Source organism: Heteronotia binoei, chromosome 6, assembly GCF_032191835.1.
Source record: "Heteronotia binoei isolate CCM8104 ecotype False Entrance Well chromosome 6, APGP_CSIRO_Hbin_v1, whole genome shotgun sequence".
In the NCBI taxonomy this organism is placed as follows: Eukaryota; Metazoa; Chordata; class Lepidosauria; order Squamata; family Gekkonidae; genus Heteronotia; species Heteronotia binoei.
The window spans coordinates 92,702,004-92,722,191 of record NC_083228.1 but is presented as its reverse complement, the minus strand read 5'-3'; the positions used below and the strand labels follow the sequence as shown (position 1 = coordinate 92,722,191).

The 20,188-nt window shown below is 41.5% G+C and overlaps 1 protein-coding gene across 1 annotated transcript in view; it reads left to right on the top strand.

Annotated features, from left to right (window-relative positions):
- RBP1 (retinol binding protein 1) overlaps nt 1-20,188 on the top strand; it is an 83,172-nt gene that overhangs the window by 43,395 nt on the left and 19,589 nt on the right. The window contains exon 3 of the mRNA XM_060240880.1: nt 18,984-19,085. Within this exon, the coding sequence (XP_060096863.1) occupies nt 18,984-19,085 (102 nt within the window). The remainder of the gene's footprint in view (nt 1-18,983; nt 19,086-20,188) is intronic.

Here is a 20,188-nt window from a genome sequence, read left to right as displayed (position 1 = left end):
GGGCTGTCGGGCATCCGCTCGCCCCCCACGCTCTCTAGACCAGCCTTCTAGGGTGAACAAACATGTGGACAAAGGAGACCCGATAGATGTTGTTTACCTTGACTTCCCAAAAGCTTTTGATAAAGTTCCTCATTAAAGGCTCCTTAGAAAGCTTGAGAGTCATGGAGTAAAAGGACAGGTCCTCTTGTGGATCAAAAACTGGCTGAGTAATAGGAAGCAGAGAGTGAGAATAAATGGGCAGTCTTCGCAGTGGAGGACGGTAAGCAGTGGGGTGCCACAGGGCTCGGTACTGGGTCCCATGCTCTTTAACTTGTTCATAAATGATTTAGAGCTGGGAGTGAGCAGTGAAGTGGCCAAGTTTGCGGATGACACTAAATTGTTCAGGGTGGTGAGAACCAGAAAGGATTGTGAGGAACTCCAAAGGGATCTGTTGAGGCTGGGTGAGTAGGCGTCAACGTGGCAGATGCGGTTCAATGTGGCCAAGTGCAAAGTAATGCACATTGAGGCCAAGAATCCCAGCTACAAATACAAGTTGATGGGGTTTGAACTGGCAGAGACTGACCAAGAGAGAGATCTTGGGGTCGTGGTAGATAACTCACTGAAAATGTCAAGACAGTGTGCGTTTGCAATAAAAAAGGCCAACGCCATGCTGGGAATTATTAGGAAGGGAATTGGAAACAAATCAGCCAGTATCATAATGCCCCTGTATAAATCGATGGTGCGGTCTCATTTGGAATACTGTGTGCAATTCTGGTCACCGCACCTCAAAAAGGATATTATAGCATTGGGAAAAGTCCAGAAAAGGGCAACTAGAATGATTAAAGGGTTGGAACACTTTCCCTATGAAGAAAGGTTAAAACACTTGGGGCTTTTTAGCTTGGAGAAATGTCGACTGCGGGGTGACATGATAGAGGTTTACAAGATAATGCATGGGATGGAGAAAGTAGAGAAAGAAGTCCTTTTCTCCCTTTCTCACAATACAAGAACTTGTGGGCATTCGATGAAATTGCTGAGCAGACAGGTTAAAACGGATAAAAGGAAGTACTTCTTCGCCCAAAGGGTGATTAACATGTGGAATTCACTGCCACAGGAGGTGGTGGCGGCTACAAGCATAGCCACCTTCAAGAGGGGTTTAGATAAAAATATGGATCAGAGGTCCATCAGTGGCTATTAGCTACAGTGTGTGTGTGTATATAAAAATTTTGCCACTGTATGACACAGAGTTTTGGACTGGATGGGCCATTGGCCTGATCTAACATGGCTTCTCTTATGTTCTTATGTTTTTTACTCTAAAATCATCATTGTGCCTTACTAATAAAAGCTAAAGTAGCCAACTGGCCCAAAATGGATTTAACCGCTAAACCCCTGCTTTTTTGGTGCACACAAAACTGCATCAGATGTGAGACCGGGATAGGCCAGCAATCACCCTGTCCCACAGAATTCCTAAATACCTTAAACTGCAAGGCGGCACGCTCATAGGCTTTCTGGATACTCAGGGCCAATGCTAAAAGAATTGCCCTACCGGCTTCTGCCTGCCAAGCTGCCACAGGTCCTAAGGCATTGGAACTGGCAGAGGATCGGCCTCTGGGGCCAGCTGTCAAAAGCACTCCATCTGTCAGCGAGACAGAGCATCCGCCACCCCATTATTAACCCCAGGCACATGCTTAGCTAAAAACAAAATATTTAAACGCAGGCAGCGAAGCGTGAACACCCTGACCAGATTCATCACTGGTATGGACTTGGAGGACAAGGAGTTGATGACATGCACAACCGCCAAGTTGTCGCACCAAAAGTGCACAACTTGGTTAGCCAACTGTTGCCCCCAAATACATACTGCCACCACAATTGGAAAAAACTCCAAAAAAGTCAAGTTCCAGCAGATGCCGCTGGCTTGCCACTCCTCAGGCCACTGCTTCGTGCACCAGTGCCCCCTAAACAAAACACCAAAACTGGTAGAACCTGCAACATCTGAGGATATCTGGAGGTCGGTTTCGACCTTCATATCCTCACGCCAAAAGGATACTCCGTTGAATGACTCCAAGAAGTTCTCCCAGACCTCCAAATCGCTGCACATGCTAGCCGTTATGCTCACTCTATGATGAGGTAAACGCAGAGACCCCATGGCATCACAAAGGCGCCGAAGGAATGCCCTGCCCGGCACTACCACTCTATAGGCAAAATCGAGATGCCCTACCAGTTGCCCTACCAGCTTGCTGGACGGTATCCAACTCAATACCCAAAAATGTAAGGCGGGTAGCAGGGCCCTCCGTCTTCTCGTGTGCCAACAGCACGCCAAGATCGTCCGCCAGCCTCATGAAAAGCTACAACAGCTTGGCACAACGCCTGGTCCCTGCCACGCCCACGAACAGAAAATCATCTAAATAATGAACCGTCTCCCTGCGCCCTGATCTATCCTTCAACAGCCATTCAAAAAAGGAACTAAACCGCTTGAAGGCAGCGCAGGATACAGAGCACCCCATCAGCAATGCTCTGTCCATGTAAAACTTTCCTTCGAACTTAAACCCCAACAGCTCAAAGTCCTCGGGGTGCACTGGTAGAAGATGAAATGCCGACTGAATGTCACATTTTGCCATTTTTGCACCCAGCTCACACCCCCGCACGACCTTGACCTCTTGGTCAAAGGAAGTGTATCTAACTGAGCAAAGCTGGTCGGGAATTCCATCATTCACAGACCCACCGCTGGGATATGAAAGATGATGAATCAACCTATATTCACCTGCTGCCTTCTTAGGAACCACTCCCAATGGGGAGACCCTCAAACATGGAACTGGGGGACTTCGAAAGGACCAATAACACGCCCTTCCGCACATTCCTTCGCTATCTTTGCCCTAACAATATGCTCCAGCCCCACAACAGAACGAAGGTTGGATGCCCTACAAGGCTCCTTAGGCCCCTGAAATGGTATCTTGAACCCCAAACTAAACCCTTCCCACAAATAATCTCTGTCAGCGCCCCTGGGATAACCTTCCAGGAAATGTCTAAGAACTTTCAGTTGAATGGGACTGGGACCCTTTCCAGGTGCCTGTGAATTGCCCCCTCCTCCAGGGCGCTTTGGCCCTCCTTTTTGTTTGGCTTTACTACATGCTGAAAATGCATGGGAACCACCGCATAATGGGCATTCATACCTGAATTTACATGCCTTCCATGAGCACACTCCTTGAGATGTGAACTCCCAACACAACAGCCGGGGTTGAACCGACCGACCCGCCGTGGAGCAGGCTATTGAGGTACCAGGCTGTCTATGCACTAAATGTCCACTGTCAGCCCTATCACCCAAATTGGGCTTAGCCAGGGCCATCAGCTGCAACCACAACTGCTGATTAATTTGGTCCCACGGCAACATCAGATTAATTGCTGCCCTCATCCTAAAAGTTTTGTCGTATTGTAACCAGGCCACTCCCGCAAAATCCGTGTATGCCCTATAAATCATGTCACAATACTGAAACAATGGAGCAGCCCTACCCGGCTGTGCCCTTGCAATCACTCCCATGTATATGAGAAAACCTGGCAGCCAATTGGCCCAGGTCCTATCCACCTTCCTACGCCTGAGCTTCTCCTTCTCCTTCTCATCCATTTCTTCCTTACTTTTCTTTCCCAATACAAGAGACTGAATACATCGACATATTCGCCCCTCAGAATTTTTTCCCATGTCACGGGGGTCAAGTGGTCTTCCAAAGGCATTGCTGAGTCTCCAAAAGGGAGAGCCAAAAAGGGGACTGACCCATAAGGATTAGGGAGATAATCCCATGGATTGCAAGGAACACTGGCCCATCCTGATGGTTGGGCCAATGATATTTATCCACCCCAGGGCACCACCCCTGTCAACACTGTCGATGCAGTTGACCCCTGGGCAGCCTCGTTCCCCGAAGACACCAGAAGTGGCTGGCACCAACCCACCAGTGTGCTCTGTATCCGCCCCAAAGCCGGACTCCCTGACACCCATGCTGACCTGGGCTGAGCCAGGAAAACCCACTGTCCACCTTGCCTGACCGGTGTAGACACCTGCCCCGCCCCCACAGGCCCTGGCAATAGGCCATGACCCCACGGTCCCCAAGGCCATGCAGTGTGCTGCTGTGGCGTTGTTGTCTTACCTTCAACACCGGCTGGTGTCACCGCCACTGCCAATGGCTGGGCCGGCTGCTGTCCTTCCTCCACACCTTCCTGCTCCACCACATCGTCCCTCAGCACCGCATCCCTGCTCGTGCTCGCCTCCTGGTCAAGTTCAGGCATCGTCCTAGAGCCCCTACCTTCCTGCAAGGCAGAAAGTCTTGCAAGCACCTCTCTCTCAAAAGTAAGGGTACCCAAACGCCCAGTGGCACTGTGACGCCCCGGCCAGACCATAAGAGACCCAGACGCGCCCCGCTCCTTTTCCAAAGCACTCAGCCGCTCCATTATGGCCTGCCTCATCTCAACGCTTTCCATCTGGTCCTCCCCCGGGGCCCCAGCCAGGCCGGCTTTTTAGGGTCTTTAGCAGGCTGCTTGCCCTTGGAAGGGCCCTGTCTCTTCTTTGGCCCCATTGCAAAGTACAAAGGACAACTCAACCCCAAAGACAAAAATTTTATTTGTTTTTAAGGGTGGGTGAGGGTAGGATGAATGGGGTAGCAACCCTCACCTACCAATAACCCCCACCAACCAAAGAGGGTTCCATAGAGAATCCTGGGGGGGAGCAAGCAGAGCACACTCTGTAAATGAGGCCAGTACCCCTGCACACTACGTCCCCCCAACCTTCCACTCACACGCTGTGCCCAGCCCCACCAGGCTATCAGCTGTGGAACACGAGGCCGCTGCTCCCAGGCGTTCCCGCCCTCCCTACAGTTACTTCAGCCCTTTCTGGTGCCCGATGATGCTGGACCACTCGCAGAGCGCAGCCGATGCATTCTGCAGGCATGCTGCCCACGCCGCACTCGCCGCTCGCCTTCCCGTCCCTCCGATGGCAGGCCCACCACCCACGTCCTCACTGCTGCACGCTCTTGGCTGTAGGCACCAGATGCGCCTCCTAACCAGCTGAGAGCCTTTAAATAACTGCGTAGGATGGGCGGGGTAGAGGCTATATATAGCCCCAAAGCCCCGCCCTCCTAAAACACCCAGATGCCCGGGGAAGCTCCACGCAGCCTCACATCCTTCCGAGGATGCAAAAGCTGGCCCCATGGTGCGTAGCCGCTTTCGTGGCCCAGCTGGGGCAAGGCCGAATTCTGGACAGAGCTAATTTAAGAAGATTGCAAAGAGTACTTTCCTTATTACCATCCACCCTGACACTCTTCTTGTGATTCATTTTCTATGCTTCTTTCCTCTAAATTCTCCCTTGGGCCCAAGTTGCCTGCTTTGTTTGATTATGATTTGTGGCTTTTCTCAAAGCCTTAATTGTTTGTAGCATACACATAAGCTGAAAAGAACAGTCATGAGAAATGCTTGAGGACGGTAAGCAGTGGGGTGCCGCAGGGCTCGGTACTGGGTCCCATGCTCTTTAACTTGTTCATAAATGATTTAGAGTTGGGAGTGAGCAGTGAAGTGGCCAAGTTTGCGGATGACACTAAATTGTTCAGGGTGGTGAGAACCAGAGAGGATTGTGAGGAACTCCAAAGGGATCTGTTGAGGCTGGGTGAGTGGGCGTCAACGTGGCAGATGCGGTTCAATGTGGCCAAGTGCAAAGTAATGCACATTGGGGCCAAGAATCCCAGCTACAAATACAAGTTGATGGGGTGTGAACTGGCAGAGACTGACCAAGAGAGAGATCTTGGGGTCGTGGTAGATAACTCACTGAAAATGTCAAGACAGTGTGCGTTTGCAATAAAAAAAGGCCAAGGCCATGCTGGGAATTATTAGGAAGGGAATCGAAAACAAATCAGCCAGTATCATAATGCCCCTGTATAAATCGATGGTGCGGTCTCATTTGGAGTACTGTGTGCAGTTCTGGTCGCCGCACCTCAAAAAGGATATTATAGCATTGGAGAAAGTCCAGAAAAGGGCAACTAGAATGATTAAAGGGCTGGAGCACTTTCCCTATGAAGAAAGGTTGAAATGCTTGGGACTCTTTAGCTTGGAGAAACGTCGACTGCGGGGTGACATGATAGAGGTTTACAAGATAATGCATGGGATGGAGAAAGTAGAGAAAGAAGTACTTTTCTCCCTTTCTCACAATACAAGAACTCGTGGGCATTCAATGAAATTGCTGAGCAGACAGGTTAAAACGGATAAAAGGAAGTACTTCTTCACCCAAAGGGTGATTAACATGTGGAATTCACTGCCACAGGAGGTGGTGGCGGCCACAAGTATAGCCACCTTCAAGAAGGGTTTAGATAAAAATATGGAGCACAGGTCCATCAGTGGCTATTAGCCACAGTGTATGTGTGTATATAAAATTTTTTGCCACTGTGTGACACAGAGTGTTGGACTTGATGGGCCATTGGCCTGATCCAACATGGCTTCTCTTATGTTCTTATGTTCTTAAACCAGCCAGTATTTTTCCTCTAGTGCATGATAAATGGACACTAAAATGTTTTCTTTGAGTGGGATATAAATTGTTGGTTTACATCTTCTCTTCATATCTGACTGCTTAATAAGAACATAAGAGAAGCCATGTTGGATCAGGCCAATGGCCCAACCAGTCCAACATTCTGTGTCATACAGTGGCCAAAAAAATTATATATATACACACATATATATACACACTGTGGCTAATAGCCACTGATGGACCTCTGATCCATATTTTTATCTAAACCCCTCTTGAAGCTGTCTATGCTTGTAGCCGCCACCACCTCCTGTGGCAGTGAATTCCACATGTTAATCACCCTTTGGGTGAAGAAGTACTTCCTTTTATCCGTTTTAACCTGACTGCTCAGCAATTTCATTTAATGCCCACAAGTTCTTGTTTTGTGAGAAAGGGAGAAAAGGACTTCTTTCTCTACTTTCTCCATCCCATGCATTATCTTGTAAACATCTATCATGTCACCCCGCAGTCGACATTTCTCCAAGCTAAAGAGCCCCAAGTGTTTTAACCTTTCTTCATAGGGAAAGTGTTCCAAACCTTTAATCATTCTAGTTGCCCTTTTATGCACTTTTTCCAATGCTATAATATCCTTTTTGAGGTGCGGTGACCAGAATTGCACACAGTATTCCGAATGAGACCGCACCATCGATTTATACAGTGGCATTATGATACTGGCTGATTTGTTCTCAGTTCCCTTCCTAATAATTCCCAGCATGGCGTTAGCCTTTTTTATTGCAATAGCACACTGTCTTGACATTTTCAGTGAGCTATCTACCACGACCCCAAGATCTCTCTCTTGGTCAGTCTCTGCCAGTTCACACCCCATCAACTTGTATTTGTAGCTGGGATTTTTGGCCCCAATTTGCATTACTTTGCACTTGGCCACATGAAACCTCATCTGCCATGTTGACACCCACTCACCCAGCCTCAACAGATCCCTTTGGAGTTCCTCACAATCCTCTCTGGTTCTCACCACCCTGAACAATGTAGTGTCATCTGCCACTCCACTGCTCACTTAGTGGCCACTTCACTGCTCACTCCCAACTCCAGATCATTTATGAACAAGTTAAAGAGCATGGGACCCAGTACTTGAGCTCTGTGGCACCCCACTGCTTACCGTCCTCCACTGCGAAGACTGCCCATTTATACTCACTCTCTGCTTCCTATTAATTAGCCAGTTTTTGATCCACAAGAGGACCTGTCCCTTTACTCCACAACTCTCGAGCTTTCTAAGGAGCCTTTGATGAGGAACTTTATCAAAAGCTTTCTGGAAGTCAAGGTAAACAACATCTATTGGGTCTCCTTTGACCACATGTTTGTTCACCCCCTAAAAGAAATGTAAGAGGTTAGTGAGGCAAGATCTTCCCTTACAGAACCCATGCTGAGTCTTCCTCGATAACTTGGTTCATCAATGTGTCTACTCATTCTGTCCTTGATAATGGTTTCTACCAACTTTCCTGGTATTGAAGTCAGACTGACTGGCCTATAATTTCCCAGATCTCCTCTGGAACCCTTTTTAAATATGGGGGTGACATTTGCTACCTTTCAGTCCTCAGGAACGGAGGCAGATTTCAGTGAAAGATTACATATTTTTGTCAGAAGATCCACAAGTTCAACTTTGAGTTCTTTCAGAACTCTTCGATGTATGCCATCCGGACCTGGTGACTTATTAGTTTTTAATTTGTCTATCAGTTGTAGGACCTCCTCTCTTGTCACCTCAATCTGACTCAGGTCTTTCAACACCCCTTCCAAAATTAGTGGTTCTGGAGCGGGCAAACACTTCTCGTCTTCCACGGTGAAGACAGAGGAAAAAAATGCATTCCGCTTCTCAGCCATTTCCCTATCCTTCTTCAGTAATCCTTTTACACCTTGATCATCCAAGGGCCCCACTGACTGGTTTCCTGCTTCTAATATATTTGAAGAAAATTTTATTGTGGGTCTTTATGTTTTCTGCTATATGCTCCTCATAGTCCCTTTTTGCCTGCTTGATCACAGTCTTGCATTTGATTTGCCACAGCCTCAATAATGAACTTTTGAGTTGAATGTTTGACCAGCAAGGTTGACCTATATGACTTTTGACATGTCAAGAAGAATGTATCACACACAAAAATATATCTTTTGGCCTGCCAACTGCTAGACAAACATTTCTGTTGGGTTTTTTTAGTCCAGCAGCAAAATGTGGAGGTGTATTGAATTATAGAGCACATGAAGCTGCCTTACACACACTATTGGTCCATCAAGATCAGTACTGCCTATTCAGACTGGCAGGGGCTCTCCAGTATCTCAAGAAGAGGCTTGTCACATCACCTACTATTTGGTATTTTTAGGTGAAAATGCTGGCAATTGAACATGGGATCTTCTGCATGTAAAACAGATGCTCTACCACTGACCCATGGTCCCTCTAATTGGCCCTCATGCTCTATATCTGTCTTCACTAGGCTGGGTGGGACACAAGTTACACAGGTTATGGGATGAGAAGAAGCAAAAGTAGGTCTCTGGCATTAATAGGTATGTGAAAAGAACTTCAACAAATACAGATTTTTGTATGTTTTAAACATGACACTGATGAAGCACAGAGTTTACCTGTATGACTTTGCTATGCTATCAGCTCAGCTTCTCATTTAATCCACACAAGCTACCTATACAAGCTATACAAAACAGTAATGTGTCTTAGCATGCAGCAATGGAATCTCATCTGGCTATGGATCTCTGCTATGGAAAATAAGCACACACAACTGCTTTGCATGTGTTGCATGATAGTAAAACGAGGTTGAGGAGCCCATTCAAAGTTGCTTTGGGAAGCCCTTTACTTTCACAATATCAGCCCCTCCCCACCTCCCAGGGTGTCTGGTGTGGGGAGGGGAAGGAGATTGTAAGCCATCTGAGACTCCAAGTACAATGCAGAGTATAAATCCAATTTGTCTTCTTCAAACAAGTCCCGAGTCAGGGAACCAAGGATCAGTCCATGGTTCAGAGGAAAAGAGGGTCCAGGATCAAGAACCAGTGCAGAATTCAAGGTCTGGATCTCTAGCTGTGAATAGCAAAGGTTAGAAGAACAAAATACAAAGAACTCACAGTTCAGCTCACAAAGGGGTGTACCATGCAAAGTTGTTTCCATACTGAACCTTGCTCAACATGTTCCTTTAATCTGCCTAATTAGCTGGCTCATCCCTCAAAGCCCAGGTGTTGCTTCTTACTACTGAGTTCATCATTTTCCAGGTGCAAGTCCTTTGCTTCCCTATTAGCTTGTCATTCTTGCTCCTGCAAAGACTCTGATCAGCAATTAACACTGATCGCTTCTGTACCAGCAGATGGGCATTCTTTGTCTCTAGAACTATCAGGCATTCTCTACTTCTTCTGAGCTCTGCTGGTCCAGGAGAAACTGGTAGCAACTGATGCTTTAACCTCTGTGTCATTTCTTTCTTGTCCTGCCAGAATGAGCAGCCTGGCTATGGCTGGAAAACATTCTTGCTTCCTGATGCTTCCTTCATTGAGTCTGCTTCTTGATCCACTTGCTCATTCATGTATTCCACCAGTGTGGGGCCTGACTCTTCCATTCCCTCCCCCTCCTCCTTCTCAGAGGGGGAGGAGGAGTCAGCTGGCTGCCCGTGACAACAGGAATGATTGCTCTGTTCAGTTCACCTTCTTTGACACTTGTTTGAATTCAGAATAATTAATATATTTATTTATTTACAAAATACAGGTCCAACCTTTGGGCCCTTTCAAGGGCCACCAAAGCAGCTAACAAATTAACACCATTAAAATAAACCTCTTTCCTAAACATAACTCATTAAAGCTACTTTTAAAAGAGTTTTAAAACAGTTAAAATGCATACAAAATATAAAATATTAGTTAAGAAGGAGGGATCTTTGTGGAAATGCCAAACAAAACAAAAAAGTCTTCACCTGCAGGCAGAAGGGGACAGACAAGTCTCTCTGGGGAGATAGTTTCAGAGCTTTAGTGCCATGATGAGAAAGCCCTCTCCTGGGTTGCCACCCCCCTATTCTCAAAAAGAGGGGCCCCTGAAGCAGGGCATCCAAAGATGACTATCAACAGACAAGCAAGTTCATAAGGGATTAGGCAGTCTTTCAGGTATGTTGACCCAAACCATATAGGTCTTTGAAGACCAGCACAATGAATTGAGCCCAAAAACAAACTGGAAGCCAGTGTAGGTGGGCCAAGATTGGAGTGATGGGATAGATGTCCTTATGATCCAATCCAGTCATCAATCCTGACTGCAATCTTCTGTTCCAATTGATGTCTCTGAGCACTTTTCAAGAATAGCCAGTCACACATATTACAGTAATCTAATCTAGAGAGAACCAGGACATGCATCACAGTGGCCAGATCTTTTCTGTTCAGAAAAGGCCACAGCTGGCTAACCAGGTGATACTTGTAATGCTGCCACCTGCTTATCCAACAGTAGGCCTGGGTCCAAGAGCACCCCTGGCTAAAAGCCTGTTCCTTTAAGGGGAGTGTAACTCCATCCAGAATGGGTGACACCTTAAATCCTAGGTCAGACTTTCCACCAACCAGTAGCACTTCTGTCTTGTCAGGATTAAACTTCAAGTTTTTAGACCACATTCACTCCAAAACTGCTTCCAGGCATTGGTTCAGGTCAGCTGGAAGCGTGAAATAGAGCTGAGGTCAGCTAGAAGCATGAGATAGAGTTGAGGATTATCTGCATATTGGTGAGAACCCAGCCCAAACCTCCAGATGACCTCAGCAGTTTCATGCAGATGATAAAAAGCATAGGGAATAAGATGGAACCTTATGGGATCTCATAAGCAAAAGGCCATGGGACTGAACAACAGTCCTCCAGCACCACCTTTTGGAACCAACCCTCCAGGTAGGACCTGAGCCACTGAAGAATGGTACCTCCCAATTCAGATAGATATCCAGAAGGATACCATGATTGATGATACTGAAAATCACTAAGAGATACAGAAGGATCAACAGAGTCATGCTCCTTCTGTCTGTCTCCTGGTACAAATTATCCACTAGGAGAACCAGTTTGGTGTAGTAGTTTATTAATCTATATTTATTACATTTATAAATTGCCCAATCAGTCTGGGCAATGTGCAGCATATATAAAACCACAATAGAATAGAACCAATTAAAATCAATTTACAGAACATTTTAACATGTTGGTAATAAGTAATCCCAGTCTCAATATGCCAGGCTACATTCATGGGCAGTTGAGACTGGGATCCAACTATCCAACTAGAATGATATTTACATGTAAATAAGTAAATTAGGTGGACAAGAACATCACTATCCAGTGTATTTCTCTTTTAGCTGTATTGACACACTCAAACAGGGATATTGGTTGTTTATTCCATTACATATCTTGAACCCATCTCCGACTATATTTTAATGTATTTTTCTCCTAATGACAAACTATATGTATGTTGCATGTTAAAAGGTTAATTAGTTGGATGGGAAAACTTCTGAGATAGAAATTCCTTCCTTTTGGCCCAGGTTTATAACAATAGTGTCATTAACAGATGCTCTCACATTTTGACATACTACTGTTTTCGCGCTTAAACCAATTTTTATTATTCTGCAATATATTGTAATAATATCCATCATCTATTATTAAAAAGTTAGTACAAATACATTACATTTTTTCTCCTCCCTCCTCCCCTTTTCATGACCACCGACAGTGTATTTTACTTAAATTGCTAAAAATAAAAAGTGATTTTACCAATTAAAGAATCTTCATTAAAAAAAAAATTAAAACAAGAAGACAAAGAAAAAAAACATATAAAATAGTTATAATCCATCTTCATTCTCATCTTTTAGTCCTTGTGAAAAGAAAAAGTTGAAGAAAAAATAAAAAAAAATTGTTCACATAATCTTGTTTTATGACTTTAGTCCATTTATTATTCCTCAAAAATTCAACTATTGTCAAAAATCACCAAGTGTCCTTTTACCTTCCATTGCTTTTCAACATATTTTTAAAATTTCCCCCACTCAATTTTAAACTTCTCTAAGTCATATTCTTTTAAGATTCTTGTAAGCTTGTCCATTTCACTCCAATGCATAACTTTTAGAATCCAGCCCCACTTTTCTGGTATTTTATTTTGCTTCCACATCTGCGCATATAATGTCCATGCAGCTGAAAGCATGTACCACATAATTGTTCTATCTTGTTTCGGAAAATTTTCCATTTGCAATCCCAACAAAAAGATTTCTGGTGCCTTCTTAATGTCATAACCCAAATTTTTTGAGATCTCTTGCTGAATCATTTGCCAAAATTGTTTTGCCTTTTCACAAGTCCACCACATATGGCAGAAAGATCCTTCATGCTTTTTACATTTCCAACATCTATCCGACACCTGATTTTTCATTTTTGCCAATTTCTTAGGTGTCATGTACCACCTGTATAACATTTTGAAACAATTTTCTTTAATGTTATAACATGTCGATATCTTCATAGAGTTCTTCCATAAATACTCCCATGACTCCATCTGGATTTCTTTAATTATATTTATCGCCCATTTTATCATTTGAGATTTGACTACTTCATCTTCCGTAGACCATTTCAATAATAATTTATAAATTCTTGAAATCAACTTTTCGTTATCACCAAACAGCATTCTCTCCAGTTCTGTTTGTTCTTGTCTTATTCCATCATTTTTAATGTCCTGTTCAAGCAAACTCTTAATTTGTTGCAATTGAAACCAGTTATATTTATATTGTAATTCTTCAGCCAATTTTAATTCCACCTTTCCTCTATGTATTTTTAACAATTGTTTATATGATAACCACTTTTCTTCATTAGTATATGAATATAACTTTATTACTTCCATTGGCACAATCCAGAGCGGTTTCCTCTCATCCCCATATCTTTTATATTTTGACCAGGTATTTAACAAGTTGCTTCTTATATAGTGATGTGAGAAAAAACCATCCATCTTACTTTTCCCATAACACATATAAGCATGCCAACCAAAAACATTTCCATGACCTTCTAGTACTAGTAGTTTTCTATTTAGTAACGTCATCCATTCCTTGATCCACATCAAACATACTGCATCATGATACAGCTTTAAATCAGGCAGTTGGAAACCTCCCCTTTCTTTTGCATGGGTCAAAATTTTCATTTTAATTCTTGGTTTTTTCCCGGTCCATACAAATTCTGAAATTTTCCTTTGCCATTTATTAAATTGTTTATTATCCTTCACTACTGAAATTGTTTGAAACAGGAACATAATTCTTGGTAAAACATTCATTTTAATTGCAGAAATCCTACCCAGTATAGACAAGTTCAATTTATTCCATGTTATCAAATCTCCATCAATCTTATGCCAAAGCTTCTCATAGTTATTTTTGTATAAGTCAATATTTTTCATTGTGATTTCCACACCTAAATATTTTACTTTTGAGGTAACTTCACACTCTGTTAAGCTTTGTAGTTCTTTCTGTTTACTCTTTGACATAGTTTTGCACAAAATTTTCGATTTTTCTTTGTTTATATAAAAACCTGCCAGTTCTCCATATTCTTGTATCTTACGAAGCAACAGTGGTGTTACATGAGTGGGATTTTCATTTATAAACATTACATCATCTGCAAACGCTCTGTATTTATAAGAAAAACCTCTCAATTTCAGTCCCTCTATCTCTTTATCTTCTTGAATCTGAATAAGCAAAACCTCTAAAGTCATTATAAATACCAATGGAGATAGAGGGCAACCTTGTCTTGTTCCTTTACTAATTATCATTTTTTCTGTCAAATCTGCATTTATGCAAAGTCTTGCTTGTTGTTCAGTATATATCGCCTTTACCGTTCTTATAAAATCTTCTCCCAATCTCAGTTTCTCCATCACTGCAAACATAAAATCCCAATGCACATTATCGAAAGCTTTCTCTGCGTCTGCAAAGAATAGTGCTACTTCTTTTTCAGGATGTTTCTCATAATATTCAACAATGTCTATAACTGTTCTGATATTATCTCTAATTTGTCTCCTGGGAAGAAACCCTGCTTGTTCATCTTTAATAAAATTGTTCAAATGCTGTTTAAGGCATTCTGCTAGTATTCTAACATATATTTTATAGTCATTGTTAAGTAATGAAATTGGTGTGTAGTTATTTACATTCATGGCATCTCTGTCTTCTTTCGGTATCAACGAAATTACTGCTTCCTTCCATGTATTAGGTATTTTCCCATCTGTTCTTATAATATTCATCAATTTCTGAAGTTTTGGTAATAACACCTCCGCGAGGACTTTGTAAAATTTTGCTGTAAAACCATCTGGACTGGGTGCCTTCCCCAATTTCATTGAATTTATTGCCGCTTCTATTTCTACTTTTTTTATTGGTTCATTTAAAACCTTGTCCATATTTCCTGTTAAGGGATTTACTTTGATTTTCTGTAAATATGCGTCAATTTTTCCCTTATCCACCTTTTGGCCTTTAAACAACTTGGCATAATATTTATAAAATTCTCTTTTAATTCCTTCCTGGTCAACAATATCCTTACCTCCCAATACAATTTTGTTGATGACTTTATTCTCTCTTTTTTTTTTCATTTGCCAAGCCAAGTATTTTCCAGGCTTATTTGCTCCTTCAAAGGATTTCTGCTGAGGTCTTTTTAAATTCCATTCCACATCTTTGTTTAACAAATGTCTCAGTTGGCTTTGTAATATTGTAATCTCCCTTATAATTTTCTTTTTCCCAGGTCTCTTTTTAAGCTCCCTCTCCTTTTTTCCAATCTCTTTCTGAATGTCCAGCATTTGTTTGTCTTTGGCTCTTTTATCTTTATTGTTCAGTGTAATTAAGATGCCCCTGATTACTGCTTTGTATGTGTCCCACACAGTTTGAAATTGAATGTCCTCTTTTTTATTTATTTGAAAGAAAACTTTAGTCTCTTTTTCCAGAGACACCACTATGTCCTTTTTCTGTAGCAAATCTTCATTTATCTGCCATCTTAGGGTCTTTTGCACAGGTTTTGCAGACCACATTAATGGATTATAGGCTGCCCCTATTTTAGGAAGAATCTATTTTTTTCATTATAAATCCAAGATCTTTTGTAATCCACAACATATCAATTCTTGAGAAAGAATTATGCTTTGCTGAAAAGAAAGTATAGTCACGTTCTTTGGGGTTAAGTTCCCTCCATATATCTTCCAGACTTTCTTGTTTCACTAAATCAAAACATGACTGGTAATTTTCCTTCATTATTTTTTTCCCCACATCTATCCAAAATATTTTTAACTGTTCCATTAAAATCTCCCATTATCATGATTTGCTCATATATCACTTGATCTAATTGTTGCATGATGCCTTTAAAGAAAAAGTCTTTTGTTCCATTTGGGGCATACAATCCCAATAAAGCTTTTTTGTAGTTCAATATCACTTCCACCGCAATATATCTACTATTATCGTCCTTAAAAATCAATTTTGAGTAATTCTTGTTTAACATAAAAAACAATACCACTTTTCTTTTCCTTGGCCAACGAATAAAATTCCACACCCAGTTGTTTGTTCCATAAAAATGTGTAATCCATTTGTTTGATGTGTACTTCTTGTAGGTAAATTAAATTACATTTTTGTTTCTTAACCCAATGAAAAGTTGCCCTTCTTTTTTGTGGTGAATTTAGTCCATTTACATTCCAAAATATTAATTTGTAATCCATCATGATTTTTTATTCTTATTCTGTACCCCCAAATTCCTTACGTTCATCAAAAAACTTCGTCATTTCTTGAGTGCTTGTGATTGTAACTCTTTTTCCTTTGTATTCAAAACTTAAATCCTCTGGAAGTATCCATCTGTATCTAATTTCATTTTCTCTCAGCTTTTCAGTCAATTTTTTATACAGTCTCCTGTAATTTATGACTTTTCTTGGCAATTCTTTCATAATTCTTACACTACTGCCATCCACCTCCAGTGTATTTTCAAATTGTTTACTTAAAATCTTTCCCACCATATCTCTTGTCACAAATCTTACTACCACATCTCTTGGTAATTTATTTTTTCTGGCATAGACTGAGTTGACCCTGTAGATATAATCATAGAAGTAACTGGTTTCATAAGGGTCATCCCCCCAAAACTCAGCAATGATTTTTATTATATATGTCCCTAAATCAGTCTCCTCAGATTCAGGCACCCCTCTCAGACGTATCTGATTTTCCATTAGTTTATAATCTTGTAGTACTGCTTTTTCCTGCAATTTTTTTATAGTGGAATCCACTGTGTCAATTCTTGAGTATTGGTCTTTCACCTTTTCTTTTACCTCCTGCACTTTCTTTAACGCTGCTTGAGAGTCTTTCCTGAGATCCTCAATTTCTTTTTTGATTTCTTTCTTAACTGCCTCTGCACTGGATTCAATATCTTTTTTAAATTCCTTCTTACTCTTTGTTATTGAATCTTTTATTACTTTTGCCAGACTTGCCTCCATGGCATTTATTGCCTCCTGCCATTTAGACATTTTTGCTTCTTCAAGTGACCTAGCCCTCGTATGAATCTGTTTTGCTCCTGATTTATGCACAGACATCACTGCCTGCCCATTGCTAAAATAGGTTCCGAAGTTGACCTCACCAAAACAATTTTCAATTACACAGTCTTATAGATTAAAGCATGCCCTTTTAGAAGAGCCCAAACTCACCGTTCCCAGAGGCTTCTAAGTCAAGATATTCATTTTTTTTAAGTTTTATTTTCTTCAAAATGGCGTCCGCAGCTTTTCTGCCCCTTTTAAAAAAAATTCTTTTTTCTCCTAGAGTGCTCCAAAATAAATTCCAAGGATACAGTCCAATAGATTTCACCTTTTAATGATGATATCTGCCAGCTCTACTTTTTTAAAAAGTCTCATTTTCTTTTTTAAAAAATTAAACTTTTGACCTTCTCTTAATGGCCTCTGGTACTTCTCTATGATTTATGATCCTAGAGAGGGCTAGGAGGCTTGCTTGACATACTACTGTTTTGTTGCTTTCACATGCTCATGCTACTCAGATCAAAGGTTTGCTCAGTTTGTTAATTTTACTATTCTGTCATTGGATCTTAAATCTGTACCATTTTACATTCTGAGCCATTGCCTACCAGCTATGTGTGGCTCTGCTCACCGTGCCAGATTCTTCGTCTGATGAAGTGTGCTTAGAGCATATGAATAAAACTAAGTTGGTTTTAAAGGTGCTATTGAGTGACATAAATTAATAAAGGATGATGCCAGCCAGATGGAAACTGTTGTTGTCCTCAATCAAATATCTGGTGAAACAGTTAAGATAGTCAGGTTCTAATCTGGAGAACCAGGTTTGATTCCCCACTCCTCCACTTAGTTTTTGAACACAGTCATCCCTCCCTCAGTTTAAGAGACCAGGAAGGCAAAGGTCATACAAGCCAGTGATATTCCTCAAACTTCCAAACTTGATATTCCTCAAACTTCCAAGGATCCTGTCCACATCCTCAGACTGAATAAATTAAAAAGTATCCTACACAATTAGACAAGTTGGCTCCCTGACTCTGTCACCACTAATGTAGAGCCCAAGTCAGAACAGATGCAAGAGATTTTATCTGCAAAGTGGTGGCTAAAAAAGAATGTCATTGAGCAACCCACCTCCTCCTGCAAGCCTCTGACCACTCAGAATACCTCTGCTGGCCTACACTATGCAGATGCAATGGTGGCATAAAAGTGATCTTTCTTTGCTGCCATCATTGTCATGGAATATGCTTTACAATGAATTTTGCCCGTATCCTATCAGATTTGGCTCTAGCCTTATTCCACTGTTTCTATAGCTGTCTCACATGTATCATCAAGTGTCCTGGAAGGCACAATTGAGAGAGAGTAACCCCCTGAAGTAACTGAAATCTTTATGCTTGGATGTTAACCAACAAAGGCATGGAAACCAGATCAGTTTAGAGATGCTCAACAAGGACTCGTTTTCAAAAAAAACTGAGGGTCATGCTGTGTATGTATAAATTGTGTAAGTAAATGTAAGAGGACCTTTCATTGTTAATTGATTGGCAGCGGAAGTAATTTTTATTGTGAAAGTAATTATTTTTACACTGATTTATTATATTTTACAGCTATGCTGGGTTTTAGAATATGATGTAACCTGCTTTGGGCCCCTTCACTGGAGCAAAAGGAGAATAAGCCTTTTAATAAATAAATGCATTTATTTAAGAAATTGTGTATACTAATTTATTAACTTTTTGATATCTTAAAATGCATAGCAGAAAGGGGAGGGCTCCTTTTTGCTTTCTTTTAGGGACCATGGGACCTGTGTGGACAAAAACTTGATGAAACAGAGTCTGCAAGGAGAAGAATCAGGTGACATCAAGTATAAAAACTGGCAAGATCCAATCCATTGTTACTTTAGAGATGACAGCTCATGTGACCTGCCACTTTCTTCTGAGAGCAGTTATGCCTGTGCTGTTTCATTAAATATTGAGCTCTATTTCCTAAAGAAAATTGAATTTATGTGGGCCTAGAAAATGAAACCATTGCCTGCTAATTAATATTATGTCTGTTGCTAGACCTGTGTGACATGGGATGGAGATAAACTTCTTTGTGTACAGAAAGGAGAAAAAGAAGGCCGTGGATGGACCCAGTGGATTGAAGGAGATGAAATGCATTTGGTAAGGACAGGCAGCATTCACAAAATAATTCTCATCTCTCTCCCTCCTCCTTTTATTTGTTCATGCAGCTAAATGCAATAATCCACAGCTTGCTTGTATATTACATTGGCTAACTCTGGAGTAATTAAATTCTAGTGTTGTGCTTGATTTACATTTATTTAGTTAAAGTAAGTATACACCCCCCTTTCTCCTGATAATTGGAACCCAAGGCAATCATTTCAAGCAGCGTCATTAGTTTTGCATGCCTCTTTCATAAACAAATTCAGTATATATTTATATTAATTGTCCATTTCCGTGCATATTGATTTGATCTGCTTACACAAGAGAAAGTCTGTCATAGAACTGTCCTTGATGCATGCTTTGATGTCAATAATGTGTGGACAGAGGGCATTTTTGCATTCCAAACTATAGGCAAAAAGTGGGAAGAATTGCTATTCTTTTAAGACTAGAGTTATTTATAGCTTAGGAAATGAAAGTGAACAATTCAGTTTTGAAAGTGTCATTTTCTTTCTAACCGTTATTTCTGACTTTCCTAGATACTAGCACCTAATAAACTTTATAACTGCTTCTTTTCCAAGTAGTTTATAGCACTGATAAAAACCCTTTCCCCACAGGAGGCTACAAAACCAGCTCTGAGCAGTTACTGCCTTCTAAATGCATGTTACCAGTTGTTTAGGATGCTAACTTTGTAAACATCCCAAAGACTGGCTATAGGCACTGGGGTTGAAGATTCAAATGCAGCTATTGAGTCTGATGATAGTCTTGGGAAGGGAACCAGTGTAGTATAGTGAACTGAACCTGGGTTTGAATTATGGTCCAGCCATTATAGGGTAATACACAACTCCCTCCCTCCAAATGTGTAAAAAAAGGGCCACCACCCCTAAGCACATTCACCAGGAAATTGGTACCACTGTTTTCAGTTGTAATTGTTTCTGTACAAGAGAACTTAAGATCTCAACTATACTCTATAAATTAATTATACTATTGCAGCAATTTAACACTTTTTAAAAAATTTGATTTCAACAGTTGTGGTTTTTGGTGATGGGGTGTTTGTTTTGCTAAGTAATACAAATAAATCCTTATGGGAACCATTTGACAGGAGT